A 15,414-nucleotide genomic window follows, 5' to 3' on the forward strand; every position below is an offset into this window, starting at 1 on the left:
ACAAGAGGGCCACCACAAGATGGCCAGCAGAAGAGGGCAGTTGGGAGGCACCAGGCCTGAAAGGGAGGGCAGTTAGGGGTGACTAGGCCAGCAGAGGAGGGAAGTTGGAGGCAAACAGGCTGGCAGAGGAGCAGTTAGACATCAATCAGGTTGGCATGGGAGTGGTTAGGGGTGATTAGGCTTAATCATTCTTTTTTTTTTTTTTTTTAATTGATTTTTTACAGAGAGGAAAGGAGAGAGATAGAGAGATAGAAACGCCGATGAGAGAGAAACATCGACCAGCTGCCTCTTGCACACCCCCTATCGGGGATGTGCCCGCAACCAATGTACATGTCCTTGACCGGAATCAAACCTGGGACCTTTCAGTCCACAGACTGACGCTCTACCACTGAGCCAAACCGGCTTTGGCAAGGCTTAATCATTCTTAATGTTTTCCTCTTAAGATCAGAAACAAGGCAAGAATGTCCTCTCCCACCTCTTCTCTTCGACACTATACTAGATATTCTAGCCAGTGCAATAAGGCTAAAAAAGAAAAGGCATACACACTGGAACGGTAAAAGCAAAACTGTCTTTATTCTCAGATTACAAGATCTTCTACATAGAAAATTCCATAAAAATATCCTTGGGCAAGAAATCTATAAAAAAGCAAATAGAAGTAACAAGAAATTTTCAGTATATAAAATCAATATATGTCAGAATAACAAACAACTGGTATTTTTTAAAAATACCATTTACAATAGCATCAAAAATATTTAGAAATAAATTTGATAAAAGATATTTATCTGTATACTGAAAACTATAAAACTTTACTAAGAAAAATTAATGAAGACCTAAATAAATGGAAAGATATACCATGTCATTCATGGAACAGAAGACTCAAAGTTATTAAAACATCAATTCTCTCTAAAATAAATCTCTAGATTCAATAAAGCTCCAATAAAAATCTCAGAAATATTTTTGTAGAAACTGACAAGCTGATTCTAAAATGTATATAGAAATGTTAAGGATCTAAAATATTCAAAACAACAATTGAAGAAGGAATCACACCATTGAATTTCAACTTATAAAGCTACTAGAGGCCCGGTGCCCAAAATTTGTGCACAAGGGGAAAGGGGCAGCATCCCTTAGCCGGGCCTGCCACCTCTCGCAATCCAGGACAATTGCTCCTAACCACTCACCTGCCTTCCTGCCTGATGGCTCCTAACTACCTCTCCCTGCCTGCCTGCCTGCCTACCTGCCTGATCACCCCTAACCACATGCCTGCCTGTGTGATTGCTCCTAACCATCTCTGCCTGCCAGATCATCCCTAACTACTTGCTTGCCTGTGTGATTGCTCCTAACTGCCTCTGCCTGCCTGTTGGATCGCCCCTAATCCTTCTGCATGCCTGCCTGATCACCCCTAGCCTGCCTGCCTGATCGCCCCTAACCACTCTGACTGATCCCCCTAACCACTTTGCTTTGGCCCCTGCTGTGGTGGCTTAGTCCAGAAGGATGTCTGTAATGACATCCGGAAGGTGGTTCTAATTAGAGTATTATGCTTTTATTATTATAGGTCATAATCAAGACCATGTGAAGTACGTTAATAAAGATTAAGTGGAGAGGATCCAAGATGGCTGCTCAGGTAGACACCTAACCGCAGCAGCTCACAACAATTTCAATGGAATACAACTAAAATGTAGAGTGGACATTACCCAGACCTACAGGTAGTCGACTGACTGAAAACTCTACAATAGGAAGGTGGGAGAAAACCAGAAGGAAAATCAGAGGAGCTGAAAAAAAAGCCTAAGGTACGGAGACATGCTGCGCGCTCACACGTACGCGCGCACCGAGAGGTCGCAGCCGGAGAGGAGGAGAGGGCTGGGTGCTGCCTGGCGTTCCCTAGCAGGAAGGAAATAAAACCCCCAGCCTGGGCTGAACCCTCGAACCGGCAGCGCTGAGCCCCATTATGGGCCAGATTCTGGAGATCCAGGCTCCGGCAGGGGGAGACGGGGCTGGGAGGCTGAATCCCAGGGGAAAAACGAAAGGCGGGGCCCCCGGAGTCGCGCGCACTTTGTGCGCAGAGGACTGAATGTAGACTCTGATGCTGGATTACCCTAGCCGGAAGAAACAAAGCCTCCGGCGGCGTTGAGCCTCAGAACGGAGTGCCCCGAACTCCCGGTCTGGGCCAGTCCCTGGGGACCCAGGCCCAGGCACGGGGAGATGGGGCTGTGAGGCGAAATCCCGGGGACGGCGCGAAAGGCGGGGGCCCCCGGAGTCGCGCGCTTTGTGCGCAGAGGACTGAATGTTGACTCTGATGCTGGATTACCCTAGCCAGAAGAAACAAAGCCTCCGGCGGTGCTGAGCCTCAGACCGGACCGCCCCGAACTCCCGGTCTGGGCCAGTCCTGGGGACCCAGGCTGGGCAGGGGGAAACGGGGCTGTGAGGTGGAGTCCTGGGAGCGCGGCGAAAGGCCGAGCCCCCGGAGTCGCGCACAGTGCGCGCAGAGGACAGTCTGTTGACTCTGATCCTGGACTCCCCTAGCGGGAGAGAGAAAGAAAGCTCCAGACTGGAGGATCTCGACGAGGAGCAGGAGCCCCCTCTGGACACCGGCCAGCCGGGCACCAGCAAGGAGCCGGGCGACGGGGCCCCCAGGGGGGGGCGTGCCCCTGAGCCGTCGACCGCTGAGCGCAGGCAACGGAGCCAAGGACCGGGGATGCTTCCTGGGCGGCGCCAACCCCGGCGACAGGCTGAAGCAGCGCAGGAGCCCGCGGAGAACAAAGGGGTCCCACAGGCCAACCTGCTGAGATTCCAGGACGGGGAGGAAGAAACCATACAAGTTCTCAATGTGAAGAAATCAAGTGAGAGCAAATGATAGTAAAATTACTTAAGAAAGAATGCAAAGAATATCTTGAAAAATCAAAGACTAAGTCAGAACTCAACTCATCAGCCAACATTGCAACATAAATGCGTTTTAAAAAAAAAAAAAAGAAAGAAAGACAGACAGACAGAAAGAAAGAAAGAAAGAAAGAAAGAAAGAAAGAAAGAAAGAAAGAAAGGAAGGAAGAAAAAGGGACAGAATGTTGGAACAGCGGCGACCAGGCCTAGAGTGGCCAGGCACAAGGCAGTGGCAGCCGGGCCCGGAGCAGCAGTGGCCAGGCCCCAGAGCAGCAGCAGCCAGAACCAGAGCATCAACGGCCAGCACTGGAACAGCCAGACCTGGGGCAGTGGCAGCCAGGCCTGAGGCAGAGGCGGCCAAGCCCAGGGTGGCCAGTCCAGGAACACCCAGACCCGGAGTGGCCGGGCCCGGAGAAGCCAGGCCCAGAGCAGCCGGGTTGGGAGCAGCCAGGCCCAGAACAGCAGAAGCCAAGCCCAAAGCATCCAGCCCGGGTGCGGCCAGGCTCGGAGCAGCCGGGCCCGGGGCAACCGGGCCCAGAGCAGCCGGGTCTGGTGCGGCCAGGCCCGGAGCAGCGACTGCCAGGCTGGGAGCGGCCAGGCCCGGAGCAACCGGGTCTGGTGCGGCCAGGCCCGGAACAGCGGCTGACAGGCTGGGAGCAGCCAGGCCCGGAATGGCCGGGCCCGGAGCAACCGGGCCCAGAGCAGCCGGGTCGGGTGTGGCCAGGCCTATAGCAGTAACAGCCAAGTCCAGAGCAACTAGGTCGGGAGCGGCAGTGACCAGACCCGGAGCAGCGACTGCCAGGCTGGGAGCGGCCAGGCCCGGAGCAGCCGGGTCTGGTGCGGCCAGGCCCGGAGCAGCGGCTGACAGGCTGGGAGCAGCCAGGCCCGGAGCGGCCGGGCCCGGAGCAACCGGGCCCAGAGCAGCTGGGTTGGGTGTGGCCAGGCCTGTAGCAACAACAGTCAAGTCCAGAGCAACTAGGTCGGGAGCAGCAGTGACCAGACCCGGAGCAGCGACTGCCAGGCTGGGAGCAGCCAGGCCCAGAACAGCCGGGTCTGGTGTGGCCAGGCCCGGAGCAGAGGCTGCCAGGCTGGGAGCGGCCAGGCTCGGAGCAGCGGCTGCCAGGCTGGGAGCGGCCAGGCCCGGAGCAGCCGGGTCTGGTGCGGCCAGGCCAGGAGCAGCGGCTGCCAGGCTGGGTGCGGCCAGACCCGAAGCAGCGGCTGCCAGGCTGGAAGTGGCCAGGCCCGGAGCAGCCGGGTCTGGTGCGGCCAGGCCCGGAGCAGCGGCTGTCAGGCTGGGAGCAGCCAGGCCCGGAGCGGCCGGGCCCAGAGCAACCGAGCCCAGAGCAGCCTGGTCGGGTGTGGCCAGGCCTATAGCAGTAACAGCCAAGTCCAGAGCAACTAGGTCGGGAGTGGCAGTGACCAGATCCGGAGCAGCAACTGCCAGGCTGGGAGCGGCCAGGCCCGGAGCAGCCGGGTCTGGTGTGGCCAGGCCCGGAGCAGAGGCTGACAGGCTGGGAGCGGCCAGGCTCGGAGCAGCGGCTGCCAGGCTGGGAGCGGCCAGGCCCGGAGCAGCCGGGTCCGGTGCGGCCAGGCCCAGAGCAGCGGCTGCCAGGCTGGGAGCGGCCAGGCCCGAAGCAGCCGGGTCTGGTGCGGCCAGGCCCGGAGCAGCGGCTGTCAGGCTGGGAGCAGCCAGGCCCAGAGCGGCCAGGGCCGGAGTGGCCGGGCCCGGAGCAATTGGGCCCAGAGCAGCTGAGTCGGGTGTGGCCAGGCCTGTAGCAGCAACAGCCAAGTCCAGAGCAACTGGGTCGGGAGCGGCAGTGACCAGACACGGAGCAGCTGGTTGTGTAACGAACCAGAGCAACAGAGGCCAGGCCTGGAGCAGCCTAGCCCGAAACAGCTCGCTCCTCACCTGCCCCTGCCCCACGGCTGCCTCTCAGACACGGCTGGAAACTTTTGCGGGAACTTGAGGGTCTGCCGAATCAAGTGATGAAGGCTTATATCTGGATGTGTTGAGTTAGTATAGTGCTGGGGTGTTGATCTGTGAGTGCCTTGGGTGGGACCTGGATGAGGCTGATTGTCCTATTTGGAAATGTCTTTTGTGTGAAGTGTATCATTGGGCATGTGGAGGTATTATTGATATGAGAAAATGCTAAATAACAGATTTGCTATCTGAAAAGGGATTTACTATCGGGGAAAGGGAGGGAGGAAGAGACTGAACATAAACTGTGCACCAATGGATGAGGATGAGGGGGCAGAGGGTGGGGTGGGAACCTGGTGGAGGGGGGAAGAAACAAGGAACCTTTGTAATAATATGAACAATAAAGATTGATTAAAAAAAAAAAAAAAGATTAAGTGTTTGTGTACCTAGAATAACACACCAATGTGCAGTAAAGATAGACAAAATATATCAACAGAACAGTAGAAAGAACAGAAATAGTCTTGCATATATATAGTCAATTAATTTACAAGAAAAAGTACCAAAGCAAATCACTGGGGAAAGAATATCTTTTCAATAAATAGTTTCTAGAACAACTGAATACTCAATATGCAAACAACCCTTAACACATACCATAAAATTTTAATTCAAAATAGGTCATAGACTTAAATGTAAAATCCACACAGAAATCTTAATGACGTTGAATTTGGCAAAAACTGCTTCTTAATATGACACAAAGTGTAAGAAATGTAAAAGACAAAATACACTGAACTTCATTAAAAAAAAAACCACTCACACATTTATTTTCCAAATGATACTCTTAAGAAAATAAAGTAAATTCTTTCTTAAAAATATGTTTTTATTAATTTTAGAGAAGAAAGAAGAGAGAGAGAAATAGAAATATCAATGATGAAAGAGAATCATCAACTGGCTGGCTCCTCCATACCCCCTACTAGGGAATCAAGCCTGCAACCCAAGCATGTGCCCTTGACTGGAATCAAACCCGGGACCCTTCAGTTCACAGGCCGATGCTCTATCCACTGAACCAAAGCAGCTAGAGCTCTTTATATAATCTAAATACAACAAACACATAGATAAATAGTAATTTTATTGTAACAACCAAAAACTGAATAGGTAAAGAAATAAACAATTTGTGATATAGCCATACTTAGTCAAGTAGTTAAAAAAAAAAAAAAAAAAAAAAAAAGAGTTAACTATTGAGATGACAAAACATACCGTATTTTTCGGACCATAAGACACACTTTTTTTCCCCCAGAAGTGGAGGGAAAAAGTCCCTGCGTCTTATGGTCTAAATATAGCCTACACATATACTTTAAAAAAAAAAAAGTTTTTTTACTTGCCCGGCTCTGTGTGGTCTCTGTGTGCTTGCCCGGCTCTAAAATGGTTCTAAATGCTGCTGTTTACTTTACAGGGTTGATTACATGTGTTTATGACTGTGATATTGGGTTTTAATGCACATAAAATATTTTAGGACACTATTTGTTTCAGAATCTTTTTTTCTTCATTTCCCTTCTCTAAAAACTGATGCGTCTTATGGTCCGGAGCGTCTTATGGTCCGAAAAATACGGTAACTAAAATTCAAAAATATGGAAGTTCACAGGTAACTTAAGACAAATATAATCTATTATGACAGACAGCAGATCAGTTTCCTGTTAGCTAAGGTTTATGGGAAGTTGGGAAGGAGCCCTGACCTGGATGGGAGAAAAGGGAACTTTCAGAAGTGACAGAAATGATATCTGTTGCCGAAACTAGTTTGGCTCAGTGGTGGAGCGTCAGTCTGCGGACTGAAAGGTCCCGGGTTCGATTCTGGTCAAGGGCATGTACATTGGTTGCAGGCACATCCCCGGTAGGGGTTGAGCAAGAGGCGGCTGGTCTATGTTTCTAGCTCTCTGTCTCTCTCCCTTCCTCTCTGTAAAAAATCAATAAAATTAAAAAAAGAAAAAGAAATGATATCTATATCTTCACTTTGGTGGGGATTTTTGGGTGTATAAATCTGTCAAAATGTATACATATATTTAAATTTTATTATGTATAAACTAAACTTCAGAGTTGTTTTTTTTTAAAGCTACAACAATCTAGGAAATTAATAATCAGATAACTAACACTGGAGGAAGGGAGGACATGCAACCAAATTGCTACACCCAACCATGATAAAAATTATCAATCTAGAAAGCAACATCTTTTGACAAAAAAAAAAAAAAAGCAATCTACAAAAATGTGCTACTAATATTATACTTAATGATGGAAGACTGAATGCTTCCCTAAACAGAAACAAGGTAAGAATGTCCTTTCTCACTCAGTAAGTATGAACACACTTCAAAGGAGTTCTCAGTAGTACTCAACCATATTTTGCTGATGTTTGTTTTCTTTTTCTTTGAAAGACCATTTCATCACTTCCCTTCCATTTTTTCTTCAAACCTCTTAAATCCCCGTACCTGGCCCACTCTGAGGTAATAATTTCTTTTCACATTTTATTTTTCACAAGGTAAATCAATAATACAAACTCAGCTTCTTATCATCAAATCTCTCAAGAAGGGAGAGGCCCTATCCTGGCCATCACTCCAAAGAGGCCATGTTATCTGTCCAGCTTAATACTCAACCAAACTGGGAGCACAAACATAGGTCTTAACTTAGAAACTCTAGGTAACTATTAATAATATTCTATCAATAAATCGTAGCTACAATCAATCACAACAAATCCTACAACAAAATCCTACATGGTCACTCTGTCATAAATCTGTTATAAAGGCATAGTAAGAAGCCAAAGATAATTAATCCCCAACTTTTAGTTCTCCATATTTGAGAATGGTTCTTGTCACTAAAAAAAAAAAAGTTTACACACACACAAGGATTGGCAAAAGTAGGTCTACAGTTATGAGTATATAAAACAGTTTACTCTTATATTATTATTTACTTATTACTAGAGGCCCAGTGCACTAATTCATGCACAGGTAGGGTCCCTCAGGGTCGAAGCTCACACCCCCAGCCTCGCAGCCCCACCTGGCACCCTGCCTTGGCCTGGCACCACCCGCTCGCCTGCCCCACCATCCTGCCGTGGTACCACTCGCATTGGGGCCCATCGGGGCTGGCAGCACTTTCATTACTGCCTGCTGCCTGCTGCCAGTGCCGCATCGCCAATGCCCACCATATTCCGTGCTACCCTAGGTGGTCAGCACATGTCATACCAAGCAGTCAAAAGACTGCCAAGGAAACAATTTGCACATTAGGATTTTATTATGTAGGATTATATTATATATTATTACATCTGTTAGCCTACTTTTACAAACCCCTGTATATGTATAACAACTACATTTGGTTTCTGACCAACAAATATCATAGGAAAAGTAAAAGAAAAACACAAAACACATATACAATTTACACAGTATTTGTTCCTCACCTGCTGGTGCCGGGTGCTGGGAAAGGTATACTGAACAGAATGGGAAGGATAACGGCCTTGTTCTGTGCTGAATGCTCCTTGGTTGGGAGGATAACCTGAACTTGACATTATCAGTAAAGAAGTCCTCACCAGGCTGTGAGATCAAATCCAACAGACAATCATGTTTCTAGGAAACCACCTAAATAGAATGGGGAAAAAATAGAACTGATAAGAACTAAAGCACCAGGTGTACTTCTAATAAATTATAACTATAGGTACATAAATAAAACCACAATTACCAGTAAAAGTTTTCTCTCATGTATTTACTTAATAGAAATTACTGACATTTAAAAATATTAACAGGTCTTTATTTCCCTTTACACTTAAAAAAAGGTTACTTAACATACCACAAATAATACCAGCAGCTGTATAAAATAAAAACATGGGACTGGCACATACAACTTCTCAGTAAATGCTTTTCTTTCTATAAAAGTCTGAGAAACAAACCTTATAGATTACAAAAACTAAAGTCCATGATTGTGAACTTTGAGGTGGTAAAAAGTCACCTGTTAAAAGGATTCGAGAGTATTTACAAGATAGGCATTTGTGCAGAGGAAATGTTGTTTTTGTTAAATAATTCTGTACCAAAATGATAAGCTAAGAAGGCACTAATAGGAAAACTTTCAAGAAAGAACAAAGTGAAGACTACCGTCAAAGAAGAAAACTGCCAATATTTGCAAAAATTAGAGTTTTGGAAAAACTTGCATCTGCCACCAAGAACTTGACAATTTCTCTATATTTAAAGACTTTTCTGACAAGACTGGTGGTGATATTAACTGTGATATTTTTTTATATTATATAATAAAATGTTCCAATATCTACAGTAACTCAATGAAGCAATATTTTCCAACTAATACCAAATGTTACAAGATTATGCATGAATAGTTATTAAAAGCACAAAATACTTTACCACAATTAAATAAAGTACATGACAAACCAGTAAATGTTGATTGTGACAGAATATGAAAAATTCAATGATATGGTTTCAGATTCTACACAGCAACTAACCTTTAAAAAATTACCAATTTTCTGATTTAGGTTGATATCAAAGAATAGCCACAATTATCTTTAAAAGCTATTAAAATACCCCTCCCTTTTCCAAGTACATATCTGTGTGAGGTTAGCTTGTCTTCATAAACTTCAAACAGAACATACCACAAGACCAATGTAGAAGCAGATATGAGAATCAAGCTATCTTCTAAGCCAGATATTAAAGAGGTTTCCAAAAACGTAAAATAATGTCACTCTTCTCAACAAATTTTAATTTTAGAAAACAGTTGTCATAAACATGTTATATATGTTAACATTAAGTAGGTTTATATTATTCCTAAATAAATATCTGTAAAGTCTCCCCCATTTTAATATCAAATGTGGTAAATATCAACATATATAACCCACATAAACAAAAGCTCCTTAGAGTTCTAAATTTTTAAGAATGTAAAGGAGTTTTAAGACCAACATGTTTGATGACCACTGGCCTGGAGAATTCGGTCCATCTTTAGATTGACTAGCACAAGCATCCTAAACTGGTCATTCACACCCAGGTCCATGCGCACACACTCCTTCTAAAAGACCTCCCTAGTTCAAGTGTGGTTTTGACACCATGTTTGAACCAAATAAACTACCCAAATGGACCAAGGGTGTATCAATTGGTTCTCTCTTCAGAAATTTGGAATTGAAACATGAGCTACAAGGACCTGAGCTGCAAAGTGGCCACAGCAATAGTCAAGGTGAGCCACATATTCTGTGCCACAGAAGTTACTGAGGAAGTAGAGAACACCAATCTAGACAAACACTAGAGTAGACATGCATAGAGAAGGAGAGCCAAGAGAATGTGCAAGCCCCCAAGACACAGCAGCAGTTGCCTTGGCTCCTGACTCTCAGCTCCAGGGTCCGTCCCCACAAGGAGGCAGCCTTCTTTACTTAATATAGTGGAGCAGGTTTTTATTCCTCATAATTGTAAGATCTCAAGTCCCAAAATAAGTATACAGACGTTGGAAACAGCCCAAGTGTCATTTCCATCAACTGATGATGAATAAATAAAATCAGGTATACCCCTACAAGGGAATATTATTCTGCCATAAAAAAAGAATGGCCCTGGCGGGTGTAGGTCAATGGTTAGAGAATCAGCCCACACACCGAATAGTCATGAGTTCAATTCCCATCAAGGGCACATATCTGGGTTGCAAGTTCATCCCTGCCCTAGTTTCTCGACACGTTTGGGAGGCAACAAGTCGATGTATTTCTCTCTCATCAATGTCTCTGTCTCTGTTTCTCTCTCCCCCTACATTCCTCAATTAAAAAAAAAAAAAATGAAGTATGGGTATGTGCAATAGCTTGGATGAATCCTGAAAACATGCTAAGTAAAAATAGCCAATCATAAAAGTATGTATTTTATATGTTTCCTTTCATATGAAAGTCCGAAATAGTCAAAATAGTGATAGAAAGTGGATTACTGTTTGCTTATGGATGGTGGGATGGGGATGAAGGAATACAAGATAAAAGCTCAAGTGTCTAGGATTTCTATTGTTTTTTTCCACTGTAGTGAAAATGCACTTAACATAAAATTGCCATTTTAATCCTTTTATGTTTTTGTTAATCCTCACCCAAAGATATTTTTCCATTGATTTTTTAGAGAGAGTGGAAGAGAGAGAGAAAGACAGAGAAAAACACATTGATTGGTTGCCTCATGCAGGAGCCCCACCAGGGCCTGGGCCAAGGAAGAGCTTGCAACCCTTGCCCACAATCGAACCCAGGTCCATAGGTTGACACTCTATCCACTGAGCCAAACCGGCTAGGGCCATTTTAGTCATTTTTAAGTGGACATTTCTGTAGCATATGTACATTCATTACCATCTATTTCCAGCACTTTTTATCTTCCCCAACTGAAATTCTAAACCCATTAAACACTAACTCCTGCCAAAACCAGTTTGGCTCAGTGGATAGAGCGTCCGCCTGCAGACTGAAAGGTCCCACGTTCGATTCCGATCAAGGGCATGTACTGTGGTTGCGGGCACATCCCCACTGGGGGAGGTGCAGGAGGCAGCTGATCGATGTTCCTCTCTCATCGATGTTTCTAACTCTCTATCCTTCTCTCTCCCTTCCTCTCTATAAAAAAATCAATAAAATATATATATATATTTTTTAAATCACTAACTCCCAATTCCTCCTCCCTCTGGTAACCACCATTCTACTCTATGCCTCTATGAATATGGCTATTCCTCATATAAGTAGAATCATACAGTATTTGTTATTTTGTGACTGAATTATTTCATTTAGCATATCCTCAAGGCTTATCCATATAATTGTATTATATCAAAATTACCCTGCTTTTTAGGATAAATAATATTCTCTGTATTGGGATTCCTTTTTTGAGATGGAGAAAATGTTCTAAAATTGACTGTAGCAATGCTTGTACATACATATATTTGAATATAGAGAAAAACCATTGCATTGTAAAAAAAAAAAATGGATGAATTATATGGTATACAAATTATATATCAATAAAGCTGTGTTTTAAAAATTACCAAGCCAAAACAAACAAACTATAAAAAGCAACCACAGGACTTTAAAATTATTGTGCTGCAGTCCAAGTTAATATAAACATCTTTCAGGGGTTTTAATAAAACCCTATGTTCATATCTTAAAAACTCTGAAGTCTGCCGAAACCAGTTTGGCTCAGTGGATAGAGCATTGGCCTGCGGACTGAGGAGTCCCGGGTTTGACTCCGGTCAAGGGCATGTATGTACCTTGGTTGTGGGCACATCCCCCGTAGGGGGTGTGCAAGAGGCAGCTGATCAATGATTCTCCCTCATCGATGTTTCTAACTCTCTATCCCTCTCTCTTCCTCTCTGTAAAAAAATCAATAAAATAGCCGAAACCAGTTTGGCTCAGTGGTAGAGCGTCAATCTGCGGACTGAAAGGTCCCAGGTTCGATTCCGGTCAGGGCATGTACATTGGTTGCGGGCACATCCCCAGTAGGGGGTGTGCAAGAGGCAGCTGGTTGATGTTTCTCTCTCATCAACGTTTCTAGCTATCTCTCTCCCTTCCTCTCTGTAAAAAAATCAATAAAATATATATTTTTTTAAATCAATAAAATATATTTTTTAAAAACTGTGAAGTCAAGGTACATCCTACAATCAATGGCACATCATGATTTAATTAGCAGTATTTTTTCCTTTATCTTAGAGGCAAATAACATTACCCTATAGCACATGTGTCAAACACAAGGCCCGCGGGCCAAATCCGTCCCGCCAGGCCTTGCAATGTGGCCCGCACCGCGCTGTCATCACTGCACTCCGCTGCGTTTCCATCACAATGACAGTTTATGACTGTTCAGTAAACCATTCGGCCCGCGATTTAGGCTGGATTTTAGATTTTGGCCCCTTCTCTGATTGAGTTCGACACCCCTACCCTATAACAAAGAAATCTTTTTGCTAAAATACAATCTGAGAGTTACTGCATTCAGTAAATCTTTGGTTTTTGTCCTAAATCTTCCCTAGGAAAGCTCTCAGAACAGAAATTACCATTTGCTTTTTTCTTCTCTTTGTTCCTTAACCCTCAGGATAAGGCAAGATAATTAAGGACACTAATATTCTCAAATTGATTTCCAATTGGAGGTCCTTAAAAGACCAGGTAGCATTTGCAGTTCTTTGAGAAAAGCCTAACAGAAATACATATAATATAAACACCAGGGACAGAAAAAGACATCCTAAGCACAAACCAAAGGCACAAATAAGATTGGGTTGAGCCGAAACTGGTTTGTCTCAGTGGATAGAGCGTCGGCCTGAGGACTGAAAGGTTCCAGCTTCAATTCCAGTCAGGAGTATGTGCTTTGGTTGCGGGCACACCCCCAGTAGGGGATGTGCAAGAGGCAGCTGATCAATGATTCTCTATCTATGTTTCTAACTCTCTATCCCTCTCTCTTCCTCTCTGTAAAAAATCAATAAAATATATATTAGAAAAAAAAGATTGGGTTGATATCTTTAACTAACAAAGTGTACTTTTTTATTTTTCTGTACAGCAATGACAACTTTAAATGGCAAACCATAGAACAGAAAAAGTACAATAGCAAAATTTTGATATACCAAATACAATATGCATATACATGAATTTATATTTCTTACAAAACAATAAAAATGATGACACTTCCAACATGACAAGAATATGGAATTAACTAAGGAAAAAATTAATGAAATAACAGAAAAATAAAATATAATCAGTCTGCAGATTTGCAAAATATTAAAAAATCACGAAATTCGTGCACTGGGGGGTGAGGAGGTATCCCTCAGCCTGGCCTGTGCCCTCTCACAGTCTGGGACCCCTTGGGGGATGTCCATCTGCTGGCTTAGGCCAGCTCTCCCTAGGGAATGGGCCTAAGCTAACAGTCAGACATCCCTCTCACAATCTGGGGCTCTCACAGTCCGGGACCCCTCGCCCCTTACTGCCCGCCTGCAGCAGAGGCTCCTGCCACCAACGCTGTGCTTGCCAGCCATGAGCCTGGCTTCTTGCTGAGCAGCGCTCCCTCTATGGGAGCACACTGACCACCACGGGACAGCTCCTGCATTGAGTGTCTGCCCCTGGTGGTCAGTGCAGTCATTCTGCCACTTGGTTGATTTGCATATTAGGGTTTTATTATATAGGATAACTAGAGGCCAAGTGCACGAAATTCCTGCAAGAGTAGGCCTTCCTTTCTCCAGCTGCCGGCACTGGCTTCCCTCTGGCATCTGGGACCCAGGCTTGCTTCCCTCTGGCTGCTGACAGGCACCTGGAACTCGGCTGGCTTCCCTCCAGCCACCCTCAGGCACCCAGGACCCAGGCTGGCTTCCCTTCTGCTGCCTGCAGGGACCCAGCACCTGGGCTATCCTCCAGCCCTGGATTCATCCGAAGGACGTTCAGGCTAATTAGCATATTACCCTTTTATTATTATAGATTATTATTATAGATGCCTAGTACTAGTGATTTAGGAGAAAAAGGCACTCTTTACACTTGTATGTCAAATGAGTACAAATTGAATTCTAAAGAAGAATGGCAATATTTACCATGGGCCTTGAAAATATGTGTGGTCTCTTGCACAGCAGTTCCCCTTCTAGGAATTCATTTGCTTACTCAATGCAGAGATACCCAAAGATGAATGCCTGAGACTATTTCTCAAGGAACTGTCCAAAATATCCAATATGAGCTTAGAAAAGTGTTTTATAAAAAGTTTAGCTAATGGGAACTTTTATTTGGGGAATGCCACAAAAGTCTGTATAAATGAGAACATTTTTATTTTACCAATGTATAATTTGTATATACCATTAGTATTCTATTTTCCATGTGTCTCATATCTTCACAAGATTTTAAGACCAAAGATAGAAATGTCATATATTTAACAAATATTTAGCAAACAGTACACACTATGTACCAACACACTGTTCTAAACATTGGCATAGAATGGTGACCAAGATATGTCATCTTACTGTGAGGTAACATAGAAAATAAATAATCAGCTGAAACCGGTTTGGCTCAGTGGATAGAGCGTCGGCCTGCAGACTGAAAAGTCCCGTGTTCGATTCCGGTCTAGGGCATGTACCTTGGTTGCGGGCACATCCCCAATAGGGCGTGTGCAAGAGGCAGCTGATTGATGATTCTCTCTCATCGATGTTTCTAACTCTCTATTCCTCTCTCTTCCTCTCTATAAAAAAATCAACAAAATATATTTTTTTAAAAAGGAAATAAATAATCATGAAATAATATCATGAAGTGCTATTACTAAAACAGAAAGAGGGAAATTTTCAATGGGGTGATCACAGAAAACCAATCTCAGCTAGGATGACCCGATTTCCTGAAACAAACCCAATTTACAGCTGTTGTCCCAGTGCAATTATTATTTATGCTCCATTTCCTTCTCAAGACTGTCCCAGTTCTAAGATTATTTGAGAGCCAAAGCATGAAAGAGAAGAAGACCCAATTGGCCTGAAAGAGATTAGAGCATTTCATGGAGGACTACAGAAGTCCTAATGTAAAACCAGGAGCAGGAGGAGAGGGAGGAAGCAGCGTGGCAGGGGGAAAGGCCTGAGAATGGGGCATGGGGTGGTGCTAGGAGGGTTTGCTAGTTTATATTTAGAAATTGAACTATCTCTCAGTATTTTGAATATTAATCCTT

The 15,414-nt window shown here is 44.4% G+C and overlaps 1 protein-coding gene across 14 annotated transcripts in view; it reads right to left on the bottom strand.

Annotated features, from left to right (window-relative positions):
- The window catches only part of NCOR1 (nuclear receptor corepressor 1), a 193,861-nt gene that overhangs the window by 150,703 nt on the left and 27,744 nt on the right, over window positions 1-15,414 (bottom strand). For all 14 annotated transcript variants that reach the window (XM_036412582.2, XM_036412594.2, XM_036412586.2 and 11 more), the window contains exon 2: window positions 8,229-8,406. In XM_036412582.2, coding sequence (XP_036268475.1) covers window positions 8,229-8,336 — 108 coding nt within the window. In that variant the 5' untranslated portion in view covers window positions 8,337-8,406. The remainder of the gene's footprint in view (window positions 1-8,228; window positions 8,407-15,414) is intronic.

The sequence above is a fragment of the Pipistrellus kuhlii genome, unplaced genomic scaffold (genome assembly GCF_014108245.1).
Source record: "Pipistrellus kuhlii isolate mPipKuh1 unplaced genomic scaffold, mPipKuh1.p scaffold_m20_p_45, whole genome shotgun sequence".
Classification (NCBI taxonomy): domain Eukaryota; kingdom Metazoa; phylum Chordata; class Mammalia; order Chiroptera; family Vespertilionidae; genus Pipistrellus; species Pipistrellus kuhlii.